At 38.3% G+C, this 16,230-nt stretch overlaps 3 protein-coding genes and 1 non-coding gene across 9 annotated transcripts; 2 read left to right on the plus strand and 2 right to left on the minus strand.

The window, feature by feature from the left end:
• Positions 1 to 1,364: 1,364 nt before the first annotated feature.
• LOC113299925 (F-box protein At5g07610-like) lies at positions 1,365 to 3,692 on the plus strand. Of its 5 annotated transcripts, none has more exons than XR_003335263.1 (3): positions 1,365 to 1,401; positions 1,763 to 1,890; positions 3,574 to 3,692. XR_003335263.1 is itself a non-coding variant. In XM_026549046.1 (2 exons), coding segments are annotated over exons 1-2 (1,179 nt in total). In that variant the 5' UTR covers positions 1,947 to 2,096; the 3' UTR covers positions 3,575 to 3,618. The 5 variants fall into 5 exon arrangements, 2 of the variants coding, with proteins under 2 accessions (XP_026404831.1, XP_026404832.1); XR_003335261.1 differs by having other exon boundaries at positions 1,368 to 1,508; XR_003335262.1 differs by having other exon boundaries at positions 1,374 to 1,455.
• LOC113299926 (mitochondrial phosphate carrier protein 3, mitochondrial-like) lies at positions 3,617 to 6,320 on the minus strand. Of its 2 annotated transcripts, XR_003335264.1 has the most exons (7): positions 5,849 to 6,320; positions 5,300 to 5,661; positions 5,171 to 5,214; positions 4,888 to 5,102; positions 4,652 to 4,776; positions 4,011 to 4,545; positions 3,617 to 3,901 (listed from the first exon to the last, which is right to left on the minus strand). XR_003335264.1 is itself a non-coding variant. In XM_026549048.1 (6 exons), exons 1-6 carry the CDS (start codon positions 6,137 to 6,139, stop codon positions 4,455 to 4,457), a joined length of 1,128 nt encoding a protein of 375 aa, XP_026404833.1. In that variant the 5' UTR covers positions 6,140 to 6,320; the 3' UTR covers positions 4,007 to 4,454. The 2 variants fall into 2 exon arrangements, 1 of the variants encoding a protein (XP_026404833.1); XM_026549048.1 differs by lacking the exon at positions 3,617 to 3,901 and having other exon boundaries at positions 4,007 to 4,545.
• A 5,156-nt stretch (positions 6,321 to 11,476) lies between these two features.
• Positions 11,477 to 15,462, minus strand: LOC113299927 (sialyltransferase-like protein 2). Its single transcript, XM_026549050.1, has 12 exons — positions 15,308 to 15,462; positions 15,072 to 15,145; positions 14,878 to 14,967; positions 14,435 to 14,512; positions 14,177 to 14,277; positions 13,730 to 13,922; positions 13,554 to 13,644; positions 13,414 to 13,478; positions 12,833 to 12,987; positions 12,613 to 12,694; positions 12,348 to 12,457; positions 11,477 to 12,060 (listed from the first exon to the last, which is right to left on the minus strand). Exons 1-12 carry the CDS (start codon positions 15,405 to 15,407, stop codon positions 11,871 to 11,873), a joined length of 1,329 nt encoding a protein of 442 aa, XP_026404835.1. The 5' UTR covers positions 15,408 to 15,462; the 3' UTR covers positions 11,477 to 11,870.
• A 70-nt stretch (positions 15,463 to 15,532) lies between these two features.
• TRNAK-CUU lies at positions 15,533 to 15,605 on the plus strand. The gene has a single exon. It is a non-coding gene; the product is annotated as a tRNA-Lys (tRNA).
• Positions 15,606 to 16,230: the final 625 nt, after the last annotated feature.

The following is a 16,230-nucleotide window of genomic DNA, read 5'->3' on the forward strand; positions in this document are numbered from 1 at the left end:
AGTCCCTACTCAGGCTTGGCAACATATTACAATGGATTTCATAGAAGGTTTACCTCTATCCAATAATAAAGATGTCATCCTTGTAGTTGTTGACAGATTTAAAAAGTACGGCCACTTTATAGGCCTTACTCACCCATTCACAACTACTATTATGGCTCAAGAGTTTCTCTCCCATGTGTTTAAGCTCCATGGCCTTCCTTCATCCATTGTATCAGATAGGGACAAGATCTTTACTAGCAATTTTTGGCAAGAGCTTTTCAAAGCAATGGGCACCACATTGAGTATGAGTTCAGCTTATCACCCTCAGTCAGATAGGCAGACTGAAAGAGTGAATGCCTGTCTGGAGAACTACCTCAGATGTATAACAGGGCATCAGCCAAAAAACTGGTACAAGTGGCTGCCACTAGCTGAGTTCTGGTATAACACTAACCACCATACTAGCTTAAACATGACTCCTTTTAAAGCCCTCTATGGTTACTCCCACCCCCCCACCCCCCCCCCCCCCCACCCCCCCACCCCACACACACATCTGGCATTCCCAAATGAAGCACTAACTTCAGTAGCTGCGATGGAAGATTACATTCAAAAGGGATGCAATGCTGGAACTCTTACAGGAATCTCTCCATAAGCCTCAAGAGAGAATGAAGCTATATGCAGACAAGGAGCGCATTGAGAGTACTTTTGAAGTTGGTGATTTGGTCTTTCTCAAACTACAGCCTTACAGGCAATCTTCCATTTCCTTGTGCAGGAATTTCAAGCTCTCTGCTCGCTACTATGGCCCTTTTCCTGTGCTTGCTAAGGTTGGTACCGTCGCTTACAAACTCCAACTTCCCTCCTCTTCTCAGACACACCATGTATTCCACGTATCCCAGCTAAAGAAGCGTATTGGTGATGCGGTTATCACTGCACCAACACTGCCACAGACTGATGTTGCGGGTGAAATCATCCTCAAACCTATTGCCATGCTGGGAACTAGAGAAATCTCTCGGGGCCGCCTCACTGTTCCCCAAATGCTCATTCAATGGTCACACACCACTGCAGCTAACGCTACATGGGAGGACGTCGTCAATGTCAAAGCTCACTTCCCTAAATTTCATCCTTGAGGACAAGGATGATCTGTAGATGAGGGTATTGTCATATACCTGTGTATTATGGCTACCCTTATTGAAATAGAGTTTGCATGAGCATTAATTTCAACAGTTATTAGTTTGAGTTCTGTTAAAACTGTTTACTTTAAGCTTAAGTAAATCTAGGAATCAAGGACTCTGTCGAACCCACGTGTAATGATGTGTAGTCACTTTCTACAAGGGTTTTGAGTAGTATTTATTATCGCATTGTCCTTGTAATGAGGTAAGAAAAGAAATAGAAAGAGAACAGCCTAATGTGGCTGCAAGTTTATGTGTATGAATCATCACTTTCAGCTGTACTACCTTCTTAAATCATAACATTATCTTGGTACATATTTTGTCAATGTCAATTGTTTTAGCATCTAGGAGGAGTTTCATTAGGTAGGTAATGACCGAGTTATTTTAAACCCCAAATGTTGAAGTCTTCTTTGTGGTTTCTGTCATAGCTTGTAAGAATTAATTTGGCTTGTAAATTAGGGTTTCAGCATTGAATTTGGAAGTGTTCTCTTTACACACCTTCATTTTGAAATGTTCAAACCATCAAATTGGAAAAAAGATACCAAGTTATTTGCAAAAACAATTATGCGTCTCCACTTGTGAATGAAATTCAATTGATTTTATACAACCAATTGCAGGATTTGGGTTTTGACCGTAGCTCGTTCAGCGTATGATTGGAGGTTGTGCCGCGTGAAGAAAAGTATAGTGATGGAAGAATCCAGGAGAAAGCGAGGAATCAATCATTGTGGAAACTGCAAAGAATGAGGTAAATGCTGTTTCAAAGTCATGTCAAAGATAAAATAAGCAGCTGACTTTTGATACATTTGATTGTTTCTTTATGTTATCTTGTTTAGATAGATAATGTTTGTTCAATAATATTGCCAATCCGAAGGGTTCAATGAGTGTATATATCCGTGGTTTTCATTTGTTTCGATCATATCCATTCTCTTGTCTGTGAAATTTCACCTGGGAATGCTTTGCATTAAGAATAATCTTGACACTGGAGAGATTTCAGATGATAACTTATTGCCTGAAAACTCTTCAACATCGTCATCGTCGTCCGCTTATATTATAGGACACAATACTGATCTTTCAACCGAAATTCTATTGCGTCTACCACTGAAATCCCTCCTGGAGCTCAAATATGTATCAAAACAATGGCTCTCTCTCATCTCTCAACCACATTTTGTTCGGCTCCATTGCCTTCAGAACCGCCCTTCAATCAATGGTCTGTTCTTAGTCAAACCTTCCTATGGTAAAATCCAAGAATTCGAGTTCATCTTTCTTGATGGAAAACATACTGAGCCTGTCCCCATCAAAACTCTTGCATTTGTGAATGATCCTGCGGGCTTACGTGTTGAACAGTCTTGCAATGGTCTTCTATGTTGCAGTAGTTTTCAATCACATATCAGTAAACGCATATACTACATCTATAATCCAGCTACGAAGCATTACAGAATGATTCCTACATCTCGAATGATTTGTAGTGTTAGCTTAGCTTATGACCCCTTGAAATCACCTCATTACAAAGTCATATTCATTTGGAAAAATGATGCTGTTAATTATCATATGGAAATTTATTCTTCCGAAACAAGGAGTGTGCGGCTGTCGAGCTGTCATCTTCCTGCATCTAAGTGTATGTTCTATACTTCTGGTGTCTTTTGGAATGGGTCACTGCATTGGATTAGATTGAGGAATTCTTCCTGTTATTTCGATATTGATCGAGATGCGCTGAAGGTAATGCCAATGCCACAAACCATAGATGGAAATAATGGACTGAGGGTCGAGTATTTTGGGGTGTGTAGAGGTCATATGCATCTTATCCAGATGTACGGTACAAGCATGACTCATTTCGACATCTTTGAGATGCAGAGTGATTACAGTGGGTGGACTGCAAAATATTCTATTGATCTCGAACCATTGACATATTTATACCCGCAGCCAGTTCTGGACGAGTCGGTCTTTTCTGGGGAGTTCTTGTATCGTTGTAGATTCTCTGTATTACTTGTCAATGAAGAAGAAGATTCCCCATCCTTGGTGTTGCAGGTACCAAATAAGATAGTCTCTTACGATATTAGGAAAAAGGTATTCAAAAAAATTCATGATTTATCACCAGTTGCCCAAGGAGATGGCATGAAAATCTATCGTTGGTATGATGTTTATCAGCACTTCTCTATGCTCTCGTGCATATGATTTCTTCAATTTTTCGTTGTGTAACTTTTACATGTATTTGGATCAAGAAGTGTGATTTTTGATTTGGGTTGATACAATCATCTCTGTTAATCTTCTGAAATGTCTTCTGATATAATCGTCTATATATCTTTAGCTTGTGTTTAGTTTCTTGATTCTTTCTTGGACACTGAAAGGCTCTCAGCTTTGTATTTTTGGTGCTTTAAGAAAGTCTATCTGGTCTTTCGCATTTAGTTTTTTTATTGGCTTCCATTTGCAGAGGGCACTTGTGTCAAAAGACTAGTTAGAGGACGCCATGGAGCTGCAAAGCAAGTATAGCACAAACTGCTGAAATCTATTGAACAGTTAAGGTCCTTGATTTATAATCGCAGAGAAAGAGTTATGGTTGTTAACTCATGAATGGGATTGTTCAAAGCAGATCAAGCTTTGACAAGGAGAGGCTACTCTTATGCTGCATTGTACTTGCTGATATTTGACTCGCCTGAAAAGCAGCTCGGCTTGGAAGTTAGGCCGCACGACAAAGAAGGCATCACTAGTAGCTTTCACGGAGATGGTAGTTGTAAGCAAGAAAATCCCTCATGTCACGGCTGTGAGAAATTGAATTCATCATGTGTAGATAAAAGAAAATGCAGTATGGCTCATGCTAGTGCACCGGAAGAAGAAATTGAACAGCTTGTATTCGGCTGTCAGGCTTACCTGAAGAACTCCAATTTTATTTTTATTTTAGCTGTGTTGGTTAAGCTTTAAAGGAAGTCAATCAACCAACAAAATGTTATTTCCTTCTGTTCCAGATTACCTCTGGTCATTTTATTCCTGCCCATAGTAAATATTTATAGCAATCACAGTGTTTACAAGATAAATTAGATTAGCAGACACAGAGCTCGCAGGACGGCATATGAATGTGAACTGACAAAAACACCAACCCGGACCTGCCCATTATGTTTTCGTCCATTTCAATCCTTTGCCTTGAGGAACCTAAATTTATGTATTATATGCAGTTAAAACTCCATTGGCATATACAAGTTCCGATTTTAGACTATATAGTTATGTTCCTTTAATGGTATCATCTTCAGACCTGTCACCAGTTGCCTCCAGGTTATAGAAGACCTTACCAGCTTCTTGCATATCTTCAGGCAAGCTTTAAAGAGCAGGTGTAGGAACAGTAGGAATGGGAGGAAGAGGAGGAATGGTAGGAAGAGAAACCGTAGGACTAACACCACCGGTGGTTGGCCTGTACATCGCAGAAGCATAAATTTCATGACTTAGAGCACGTAAAGCGAAATGCAATGAGAAGAAGAGGGAAAGGATGAGTTTTAATGGTTGACAGAGAAACTAACAGGCCAACGAAAACTTTGAAAGCGTCATAGATCCCCCATTGTGCTCCAGTAAGAGTTCCAATCATGACAATACGGAGAGGAAGACCACGAGTAAACAGACCCAGCATTCCCATTTTCTTCACAGCCTAAACAAAACAAAAACACATATATCAAAGGGCAAGAAGCATAAACAGATAGGTAGATGATAAAGATTTGCAAGTGTGCCTTGTGATTCTGGCTAATAGAAGATGACTCACGTCACCCACTGTGGCACCCTTAGCATTATTGAGGAAAGACACAAGATTGTCGGCAGGATGAGACACTATTGCACAGAAAACACCAGCAACATAACCACCAGCGAAGCTAACACCCAGCTGCAATGATTTACTGCACTGTTCCTTGGGCTGAGGGATGGCATACTTGTACAGCATTTCGACAATTGTCTCAAAAGATGCGAATTTCATCATCGTATCTGCAAAATCGATTCAATAAGAACAGCAAAACAGAAGGATTACAACATAAAGAAGAAACAAAGCTTACATGGAATTTGACGTCCCCAAAGCGGAACAAGCCCCTTGTACAACCTGCAAATGTTCGACTCAAGCACATATATCTGCGAATGAAAAACGCAATAATGTACAATGTGAAGCAAAATATATATATACATACCCAGCATAACCTTCAGATTTTACAAACTTGGGAAGACCATCAGACAATCCTCTAGCAAATCCAGGCTGAGTTTGAACCCGGACTTTAACAGCTTCAAAGGGACAAAGAGCAACATCAGCAATAACTTCAGCCGATGCAGAACCCGCCAGGTAAATCAGTGTCTTGTATTTGGCTGCATTCTCAGGACCAGCAATGTCGGAGTAGTATTTCTTAAAGAACTCGTAGAATCCAAATTTACAAGCTCCTTGTGCACTATAACCAAACAAAGTCGGCACCCAGCCCCTAAAGAAACCTTTCATTCCTTGCTCTTTAAGCAGAACCCCAAAACCGCTGGAAATGCTCTGATACTTCGCCGGATCAATCTGTAGATACATTACAAAGCTTAAAATCTGAAATGCAATATAAATGATCGGATAGCTCAAAATGAAACGCGCATGAACAAACAAAAGAACGCCAATACACTGACGAATCCAACGAACAGATCATTAGACCGATTCGTTGGCGGAATAGAAAGACGTAATCAAAATGTTGTTGATACCTCGTACGTACCTGCATGTTACATTTGACAAGATCTAAAGGTGTGACTGTCATATGAGTAAGACCGCAACTAGCAATTCCACCAAATGTGCATGCAGCATAATACGTTGATGAATACATCTCTATCTTTCTTTTCCCATTTTCATTTGGCGAAGCAGCGACAACATTCGAATTGAGTTTTGTTTTTGACACTCCATGGGATTCATGGTTTTGGTTATGAATTTTGTTGAAGGTGTAAAGAAAAGTTGGAATAAGAGATTGTTTTTGTTGAGATTTGTTCTCCATTGAAGAAAAATAAGACATTTTTTGTGGTTTTTTTTTAATGGGTTCTTGAGATGATTTTCGTTTCAAGAACGAGTGGAAAAATGACGAATAGGAAGAAGAATCTCTGCCATTTCTGTTTTTGACATTTGCAACACCCAATCTAAGGCAGTAATAATATCCCTACACTTGATGTTTAAGAAGGAAAAGTGGAGAAGTCCGGTAATCTGGTTACAACATCCTTGACCTTTGGATTCTTTGTCAAATTTGTTCGAAAATGATGTCACCCTCATTCTAATTCTGAATCCAATAATAGAAATGTCAAATTGACACTCTCTTGTGATTAATCAACAACACAAAAGGTTAAAAAAAGTAAGGCTTAAGACAAAACCAAGGCCAAAAAAGATTAAGCAAAATTGCCAGGCATTTCCACTCTACTAAAAAAAATCAGGTCTTAAAACATGGATTTCTTTGTCTCTCGCAGACAAACCAACTCCGAACTTAGAAATTGGCTTCTCCTTAACAATCCCCATTACTCGTATGGTATAAAACTATAAATGGAATGATTTTTTAGGGACCATGTTTTTTTTGAGGGGACCTTCCCTATAGTGATAAGGGGTGTTCTAAAACGTTGAAATGACTAACCTACCTTTAATCTAATTTAATTTAAAATCAACCTAATAACCAGATATATATATAAATATATATATATAACTACCACCTCCTCCCACCACCACCACCCACCATCACCGATTACCACCACCGCCGCCGCCGATTATCACCACCACCAACCACCGATTACCACCACCACCGCCGATTACCACCACCACCAACCACCGATTACCACCACCACCTCCTCCCGCCACCACCACCACCTCCTATTTAAGAAATGTAACAACATCAATGCAATCACAATTAAGTTCGGTAACATGATAATTTTATCGAGTATAAAAGACGTCAACCGCAGCCTGATTCTGTCATGGGACCACTCCGGAGGTATTTTCCAACAAACCCTTCACTTTAATTTGATTTTGATTGCTTCAATCGAATAGAAATCATCAAAATAGGGTTTTAATAGGAGTTACAGAGCCATGTTCGGTTAGGCCGATTTTCCGAAAAATCCTAGTTTACTAACCGAACTTCTTGAAAATAAAGAACACGAAGAACAGTTCGATTCTATTGGATTTAAAACTAAGTCACTGAACTCTCTGTTCGGTTGTTTCGCAAAAAAATTTAAAACTACAAAGTAACCGAACTCCACCCTTAGAACTGAAAAAAAAAAACAAATCCAGTCTAACCGAACTGTGTTGTTGTGGCCACTATGTTGAGTTCCAAAATAACCGAACTTAGCCAATAGAGTTCGATTTTTCCGCAAAAAAATTTAAAACTACAAAGTAACCGAACTTAGCCAATAGACGCTGGAACTTCACATTTTTTTTTTTGTTAAGTTCGGTAACTTCACAATTTTATCGCAGAAACCGAACTCAAAGTTCGGTTGGTTAGCCGTTAGGTTCAAGTTTGCGAAAGAACCGAACTTTGTAAACTTATATACTCTTATATTACGTAAAGTTCGGTTAGATCAAAAGTGCATGCAGTTTGCGAACCAACCGAACTTTGTACACCAAAGTTCAATTAGTTGAGAACCAACCGAACATAACGCTGTAACTCCTAGAAATTCTATTATTAGAGAGTTCGGTAACCTGCGTGTTTGGAACAAATAACCGAACTACATCTTCAGATGAGTTCGGTTACTTGTTCTTCATATAAAGTAACCGAACTGTTCAAAATCCAGTTCAAATCCGGATCATTTTGAAGATTAACAAATATTCTAGGAGAGGATGGAGATGAAGAATCAGATGAGTTTTCATCATTTGAATACTCAAACTTAGTGAATTGGAAAAAAAAATTATTTTCCATGTTTTTCTCCTTCATCTTCTCTAACTCTACTCTCTCAATAATTCTACTCAACTAATAATAAACTCATCTTTTAATTTAATCTCACTAATTGTTTTTAACTAAATCATTCACTAATCATAACCTAAAATTAATTAAGAGGGTAGATTAGGTATTAAATAAATAACTAGATATGGGGTGACCTAGAATTACTTCTAATATCTTTACCCAAAATAAAATCATGGTCCCCAAAAAATCGTTCTAAATGAACCCTGAGCAAATACCAATCCTGCACAAGCCCAGCTCAACTGCCCATTCCAGCATTTAGCCATTTATAACAGCTCAAACTTCAGCTATGCAGTTGGTGGCAGTTTTTAACTCACCAGAGATATCCCCCAAAAACCTGACGGTGACAGAGATGATCTTAGCAACGATCCCTACCTGCAGAACCAGGATTACGGAAAGAGGCGCAAACCATACACCCTTTCATTCTATAACCACACCTTCATGAACCAACTGCAGAGTTCTAGCTTTGAAGTTTCTTACACAAGGCCTTACATTTTCAAACATTCTTTTATTCCTCTGGAACCACTACTCTCTCATGGGACTTCTGTGTTGAGCCAACTTCGAAGTATTTTCAAAACTTCTGGGATTCAGGAAACCAAAGATTCCTCCCAACTAGCTCCAAATGATTCCACTAAATTTACAAAACCACAAAAGATGAGGCACTGTGTCTTGATCCGCGCCACAAATGTAACATTTAAAAGCTAACTCCAAACCTTTTGTCAGCATTGTTCCATCAATAGCAATTAGCATAGAAACCTTGCTGAATCTTCCAGAAATTTCTTTCTATGTTAGGATGGAGAATTTTGACCAATAAAAAAAAAAGGCTCTCTAGTTCTAATCTTCTCCTCAACAACAACAGTAGAGATCTGACCTTTTAAACTGTCACTCCAGACTCTTCTATCTTTTTCACCACTTACTTGAGGAAGTTGGCCTGTAGGTTATGTTGCTGCAAATAAAATATCCAACTCCACTTTCGGGACTAACTAATGCTTCACACCCTGGTCCCAAACAAATTTGACTCCCTTTCTTGTCAATTTTGTCAATGATGCTGCCAATCACGGGAAACCTTCGACAAATCTTCTATAGTAGCCTGCCAAGCCGAGAAAACTTCGAATCTCAAACACGCTTCTTGATCTTTCCCCCTTTAGCACAGCCTCTATCTTGGTTGGATATGCCTGAACACCATTCTTAGTTATAAAATGACCCAAGAACTGCACCTCCAGTAAAATTCACATTTGCTTAGTACGGCATACATCCGATGCTCTTATAATGTCTGCAGATTAAGCCGCAGTTGTTCAACATGCTCCTCTTCAGTTTTAGAGTACGCCAGAATGTCATCTATTAACAACACGATGAATCTGTCCCGGAAGGATCGAAATACACAATAAATTGAAGTCCATGAGAGCTGCTGCAGCATTGCTAATTCCGGAAGTCGTCGCTCAAAATCCAAAATGTCTGTAGCACCTTTGAAAGGCTGTCTTTCTTTCACCTGCTACCATCTCTGGAGCATAACTAGATAGCTCTTCAAACCTGTGGTCATATTCAAGGACTGGCAGTCTTTCTTTCACCTGATCCAGGCACAAAAATTCTGCTACCTTTTCCATTTTTGCTGCTGGCAGGAAACATTTCTCGAGAAAAATGGCCTTGAAGCCATCCCAAATAAGATCTTCCCTATTCACTCTGGTTATTGTCACCATCCACCAATGATTAGCATTTTCCAGGAGGTAGTAGACACCTATCCTTGCACGAAACTGTTTTCAACTTCAAGGAAGTTCATCTTCTTCTCCAATCCCATGATCAAATGGTCGGTATTTAGAGGGTCTGAATCCTTAAAAGAAGTAGGATTGTACTTGCAGAAATTGTCAAACACCTTAGCATCATTAAGTGCAGAGAATTAGAGGTTTCAGCCTAATCTCACGCATAGTCGCAATCATCCCACGAATTGCTTTAGTTAGCAACTGCATCTTGTCTCTGCCATTACCACTTCCCTTACCTCCACTAGCCATGCCCTATAAAGGATGTACAGAACAGTTCAATAAATCATTTTGGCATGCAACTAATTTCACACAATTTCCAATAAGAGTCAAACAACCAGCACATAAGGTTTCAGAAAACAATTCAAGCAACCGTTCCAAGCGATCGGTTGAAACAAACACATCAAGGTACGGATCCAAATGCTATGTCCTTTTAGCAGGTTATAGTGGACATATAAGGGGTGCAGTGCAGTCGCCAGACGATGGGTTTCTCTAAGTTCACAATGTGAATTCCAATTCCAAAAAACATGATAGCTACGCAGTTCACTTCGTTACTGGATAGCAAACCATAAACATACGTATTCATTGTACTAAACTCCTTAAAAACATCATTCACTACTAACACTCTCTATATAATACATATGAAAAGATAACAAGGCACTAATGCATTCACTTGAGAACACTTCTTAGTTTCCATTGCGTCCTTCAAGGCATTCTGGATGAAGCCAATTATGAAAGATGTTATGAACTCGCAAGAAAGAGCGATGTATTCCACAAATTGGACGGAACTCCAGTAGAGATAAAACGATCTCTGCAATCATTCACAACAGTTTACGTCCCATTGAGTTCATGGTAACCAATCGTTATTCCTCGACATGGACGCTGCTACCATCAATGGGATGAGACACAAGTCTCCTGATGGGAATCATTACCCCTTCTATTCTTTGGAGTCATTACCCAATCTGTTAGGTGGAACTACGTTCCAGCTAAGCGGAAGTCATGAGCTTATTTTCTTCCTCCAAATCATTTTTACAGACAAAACATTACAAGAAAAACCATAGAATGTTTGTTCATGCATAAAAGAGTAAATCCTTTCCGAAAGTTTATGGGTTTATACTGGCTAGCCGTAAAATATAGGAAACCTGGCCTACATACTGCTGAAACATAGCGTCTAATCAGAGTAATAAAGAGCACAACTTGAACCAGAGTAAGACATGTTTTAACAGACATTAAACAAAATAGGTTCATAAAAGATGACGAACACACTGGTTAACATTGTTATGGAAGAAACAAACACTAACGTTTAAAAATCATTCATAATAACCGAAACCCACATTAACCAATCAACTCCATGCTATTCGAACAGTTATGAAACAAAAGAATAAAAGATTCATTTATAAAGAAACAAAAGAATTAAAGATTCATTTATAAAAATTGAATGAAATCAGGAGTTTGAATACTAACCAAGAAGAACATGAGTTAGCTGACCCTTACCTCCAAATTCGTGTGATGATCCTACCAATTTTCATTTTCTTCTCCATCTTCTCCAAGTCAAGCTCCGATCTTTTACTTCTACACTAAGGCAACAAAACTAATAACACAAAGTAAACAGAGCTTTATTTTATTTATTTATTTATTTATTTGAAGCATTGAGTGACAGAGCATATGAAAAAGCACACCAAGAATTATTTTTATATTTTGACAGAAAAGGTTGATGTATTATAAGAAAAATATGTGATTACATCAAGTTTCGGCATCTTACAAAAGCTTTCCAGTTGAAAAGCACAGGATCAACCCCTAACAATATCGGAATTTGAACACCAAAGAATGATTGTGGTGATAACTACATAAACTAATTCATCTACAGAACAACCCCTGCATCCAAAGACACCCTTGTTTCGCTCCTTCCATAATGTCTACACCAAGATTTACATTCAATACAACCGGAACCAGTTAACTAACTCAGGCAACTCCCAACCCAACCACAACAATATTGGTAGAAAAACGTAAGAATTATAGTGTTGGAGAAAATCATTAACTTTAGTGACGAATTGAAACTCTCAAGGAACTGTACAGAGTGTCCCACCTCCAAGACTCTTATCCATAGGGTACATGGTTGCACCTTCTACGTACTTCAGGTGTTCTTTAGCAGCCTTTCTAAGACCAGGAATCGACATGATCAAACCCTTGTGTTGTTTGTTGATAATTGAACATGATCTCAGAGGGTCATCCATCCCTGCTCCTATCTTACTGCTCAACATGCAGGAAAAAAGTCTTCAGTACATATGAATATCATAAATCGATGTAATTTAACAGTGTTGAATCAACCACAACCGAACATGAATAATTACTACCATGATTACGCTTGGTCTATTTGCTTGAAGAGAAAACAAGTATTCTCACTGAGAAAACATTGACGGAAGAAAATAAAGGTCCTTGTTCAAATTTAACTACACTTTCATTACAATGGTTTATGTTGCGACAAACAAGACAGCATTTTTGTTTTTGTTTTTTTTTTTTGATAATACGATAATTACCTCAAGACTTTCTCTGCCGCGATTCTCGCAGCATTGATTGTACTTTGGCTTGGTAACCACTTCACTTCACGGTAAGGATCTGCTCGCATGGGAGAATGAATCTTGACAAGCTGCAGAGAAGAAGGAAACAAGTTTAGATCAGATGTCAAATTATGAAATTAAGAAATAATGGACAAACGAGAGAAATCTATTCATGTAAAGGTAAACTAAGAAAGTTTTACCAAAGACTTTAGAATGGAAATAAGGAGTGTTTAATAATACTTACTCCTAAACATTCCATCATCTGATAGTACGCTCTACCCTGAAGAGGACTATGCCCATTTCGCGATTCTGAGAAGTATCTAGTCCTGAAAGGATGCAAAATTCTCAATCATCCAAAATTTGACATCTGATCAAAAGCTTAAGCAAAACTAGGGAAATGTCCTTCACTCAGAAATATTATTTAAGTTCTACATCAGCTTTTTTGGCTATGGTCGGGGTCTTACCATTGTTCATAACCTGGGTCAACTGTAAAACCATACATATCGACAGAGTCACAAATAGATAATGCAAATTCCAGAGCCTTGAGTCCTGTTCCTTTTGCAGCTGAACCAAATGATGCTCCTAACAGGAGATACACAGGATTGTCTATTGGGATCTCCTGCAGATAAGAAATTATCAAAATCTTAAACCAGGAGAATTTCCTTGATGTATGGAGTATGTTTTTTCAAATTTTCCCTTACTTTAAAATAATAATTTGAGGAAAAAAAAGGACTTGGCACACAGTTCTAAAACGACAACTCAGCTGACAGTCCACCAGAAAGACTTTGAATTCTCTATATCCTACTCATGATGGCAATTGCACTTCTGTTTCAACTAAAACATATAAAGTAATCATGAAGATGCACAAGTTTGACTAATTCAACTAGAATTACTAATCAAGCCCATAAGTAAAGAAGTGATTTAACTTCCAGAAACAAATGGGTGATGGTAAAGGTGTTACTTTGCAAAAACAAAATACATCCTAGTGGACAAAACAATGAAGCTATGTTAAGGTGCAACTCTAAGAGATGAATGAAACACACACCCGAATCATCTTGTTCATAATGTCATGAATTGTGGTTTTAACGAGCAAGACCTCCCTCCCAGACTCTGTAGAATATAAACCTTTAGCATGTTTCTTCCAAAAGTTAGGCGAGCATTAAAAGAAGTGAGTCGTGCTCCTACCATATAATTCCACAACTTTATCGAGCGCTTTGGCAGACCCTCGATTAAGAAGGCGAAAATTACTCTTCGTACCTACATGCTCTGTATAGTTCTGCAGCGTGAAAGTAATATAATAAGATGCTAAATGAGAAAAAAAAAATACAAAGTGCCAGTTCATCTAAGAGAGATAGAAATACCTGAATTGGTGCACCATTCTCTCTTATTACAGCATCATAACCATCTATCTCCTTCCCAAACTTTGTTTTCAAAAGATCTCCTGAATTGCCTATTACAGCACATCGACCAATCTGATGAGGAACAAATGGTGGCCTTTCAGGAAGTACAAGAGCAAGTTTCTCCATGCAGAGAGTCATATTCTTGCAATAGTGTCTGCAATTTCAAAACAAAGACATGCTAGATGAGTGTCATTACATCTATAACTAATTGCTTTTAAAGGGTTTTCAAATATGTCACGTGTTAATAGTTTTAAACTCTCACAAGGTTCACATAACTATAGTCATAGAGGTTCCAGATAGTAGAAACTTTGAAGTGATCATCATTTTGGCATGCATTTCGCGAACAAATTATGTCAAATAGCAAAAAATTATCATTTTAACATGCATTTTGCAGAACCATTAACTTACTCTTCGCCCTTATTAATTCTTTTCCACGCATACTCTCTCTTCTGTTCCTTCGGCAAGGAGTCCATAAACTCTTTAGTCAGTATAGTGGTGCTATTCCGTACCTGAGTAATTTCAACCACAAACAATAAAATCATTTGCTAATCTCCATCAACACTACCAACCAACCATTTCTTAAACTCATGAGACAAACATCTTGGTAGATGTAGATATAAAAACTCCATTCCATGAGTTCAAATAAGATGCGGACAACAATCTCACCTGTTCCCATTTAGCCACGGCTTCACAAAGATCAAACTCAAACGATAACTCTTCAAGTTTTCCTGTTTTGGGATCCCTCTGTTGACATATTGGATTTCAAGTGGAACTGTTAAAACAAGGAGTATGATGATCTTATTACAAATTATTTGCACAGATAATCTACCCCAACAATCTAAAATTTATCTACTAATTTTTAACGGCATTTCACAGTTCGACACCTTAATCTACTACATTCATGCCCACCAACAAGACCTCCGCTACCCAGCTCCGCCACCTGCAGATCAAACACCACCACTTCCTAGTCCTCCAAAGGCACCAAAAAACACTCCCACAACATGATCCTCCTCCCTCAACACCTACCCACCAACTCCAAACCCTCCACAGAGTCCTAATACAACACAGAATTCAATAAAATTTAATAATTTGAGAGGAGAAAAACTAACCCATTTAGGAACAGTATCTTTAGGAAAATCTATTGTAACTATACAGTAATCTCTTCCACTGGAAGCTTGTAAACCTAACCCATTTGCCCTCTGCACATGAAAAAACAAATTCAGTTGGATCAGAAAAAAAAAATCAAAATCAAAATCCAAAATTGAATAAATGGGTTCTTCTAAAATGAACCCAAAAAACTCACCACACACTTCTGAAAACCATTCTTTAATTTTACCAATGCACTCAAATCTTCCTCAGAAACACTAATCCTATCATCTGTATATCAAATCAGAGTAGAAAAGGGACATCAAATCAGATCTTTTAAGAGAAATCTTGGAAAAGAAACTAATTAATTAGTGAGATTAGGTTCTTTGTTTTTACAGTGAAGTAGAAAAGAGATCTGAGTAGGTTTTAAATAGGGGGAAAAAAAGGACTTACAGAAAGAGGAAGAAGAGCCAGTGATGTAGATGAAGATTGCAGCGAACCCAGAGATTGAAGCAACAATAAACCATAATCTTAATAGTTTCATCAACTTCATTGTTGAATTTCTAGAGTGAGTGAGAGCGAAGGAAATTTAACTTTTGTTTCTCCTCGTTTGGACTTCGAGTCATGACCAAATGCCAGCTGTCGCATAGCTTTTTATAAAAGCTTTCTAATCACCAAGCCCGTCTAGCTCAGTTGGTAGAGCGCAAGGCTCTTAACCTTGTGGTCGTGGGTTCGAGCCCCACGGTGGGTGATGTAATTTTTCTTGTAATTTTTCTTTTTCCAGCTCACCGGAAAAAGAAATCCTAGTTTTTTAAGCACAACAATCAAAAAATTTCACTCAATCCTATCAAAATCCTTATATATATCAAGCTTGATTGCCATAAGAGGAAAAGCGAAAAAGCTAGGGTTTCACGTTTTTGGCTCCGGTTTTTTCTCCCTCAAACTTTTCTTGGCGTGCATAATTTTCTTTTGATTTTGCGCTCTAATGGCGCAAAATCAAGACAACAATCCTCCAGTTTTTGTTCATAACCACGATAATCAATCAACAAGGATATGGAATCAATCAAAATCAAAAACTATCTATATCCCTAAAAATTCTGCTGGTAACCCTAAGGCTTCCGTGTTTGGAAGACAGTTTGATGAAGATGATACAAACCCTAACGCTGCAATTCCTGGAGCGTTTAGGAATCATGATACAAACCCTAACGCTGCTCCTACAGCAATTAGGAAGGTGATGGAGACGGATGTGCCTGGCGCGTCTAGGAAGGAAGATAGAAATCCTAATTCTTTTAGGAAACCGGGTGATTATGGTGTTGATGGTTCCTATGCATCTATATTAAAGAGAAGAACCCATGTTTTGTCCAAAATTGATGCCG

Source organism: Papaver somniferum, chromosome 7 (assembly GCF_003573695.1).
Source record: "Papaver somniferum cultivar HN1 chromosome 7, ASM357369v1, whole genome shotgun sequence".
Lineage (NCBI taxonomy): Eukaryota > Viridiplantae > Streptophyta > Magnoliopsida > Ranunculales > Papaveraceae > Papaver > Papaver somniferum.

Excerpts from the sequence above, each read along its gene's own strand:
- LOC113299925 (XM_026549046.1), top strand. The coding sequence starts at position 2,097 with ATGCTTTGCATTAAGAATAATCTTGACACTGGAGAGATTTCAGATGAT.
- LOC113299926 (XM_026549048.1), bottom strand. The coding sequence starts at position 6,139 with ATGTCTTATTTTTCTTCAATGGAGAACAAATCTCAACAAAAACAATCT. Across the intron at positions 5,103-5,170 it reads TTGGGGACGTCAAATTCCAT|ATACGATGATGAAATTCGCA; the intron begins GTAAGCTTTGTT and ends TCGATTTTGCAG. Across the intron at positions 4,546-4,651 it reads TTCAAAGTTTTCGTTGGCCT|GCCAACCACCGGTGGTGTTA; the intron begins GTTAGTTTCTCT and ends TGCGATGTACAG.
- LOC113299927 (XM_026549050.1), bottom strand. The coding sequence starts at position 15,407 with ATGAAGTTGATGAAACTATTAAGATTATGGTTTATTGTTGCTTCAATC. Across the intron at positions 12,695-12,832 it reads GACCCAGGTTATGAACAATG|GACTAGATACTTCTCAGAAT; the intron begins GTAAGACCCCGA and ends GCATCCTTTCAG. Across the intron at positions 12,061-12,347 it reads GCGGCAGAGAAAGTCTTGAG|TAAGATAGGAGCAGGGATGG; the intron begins GTAATTATCGTA and ends CATGTTGAGCAG.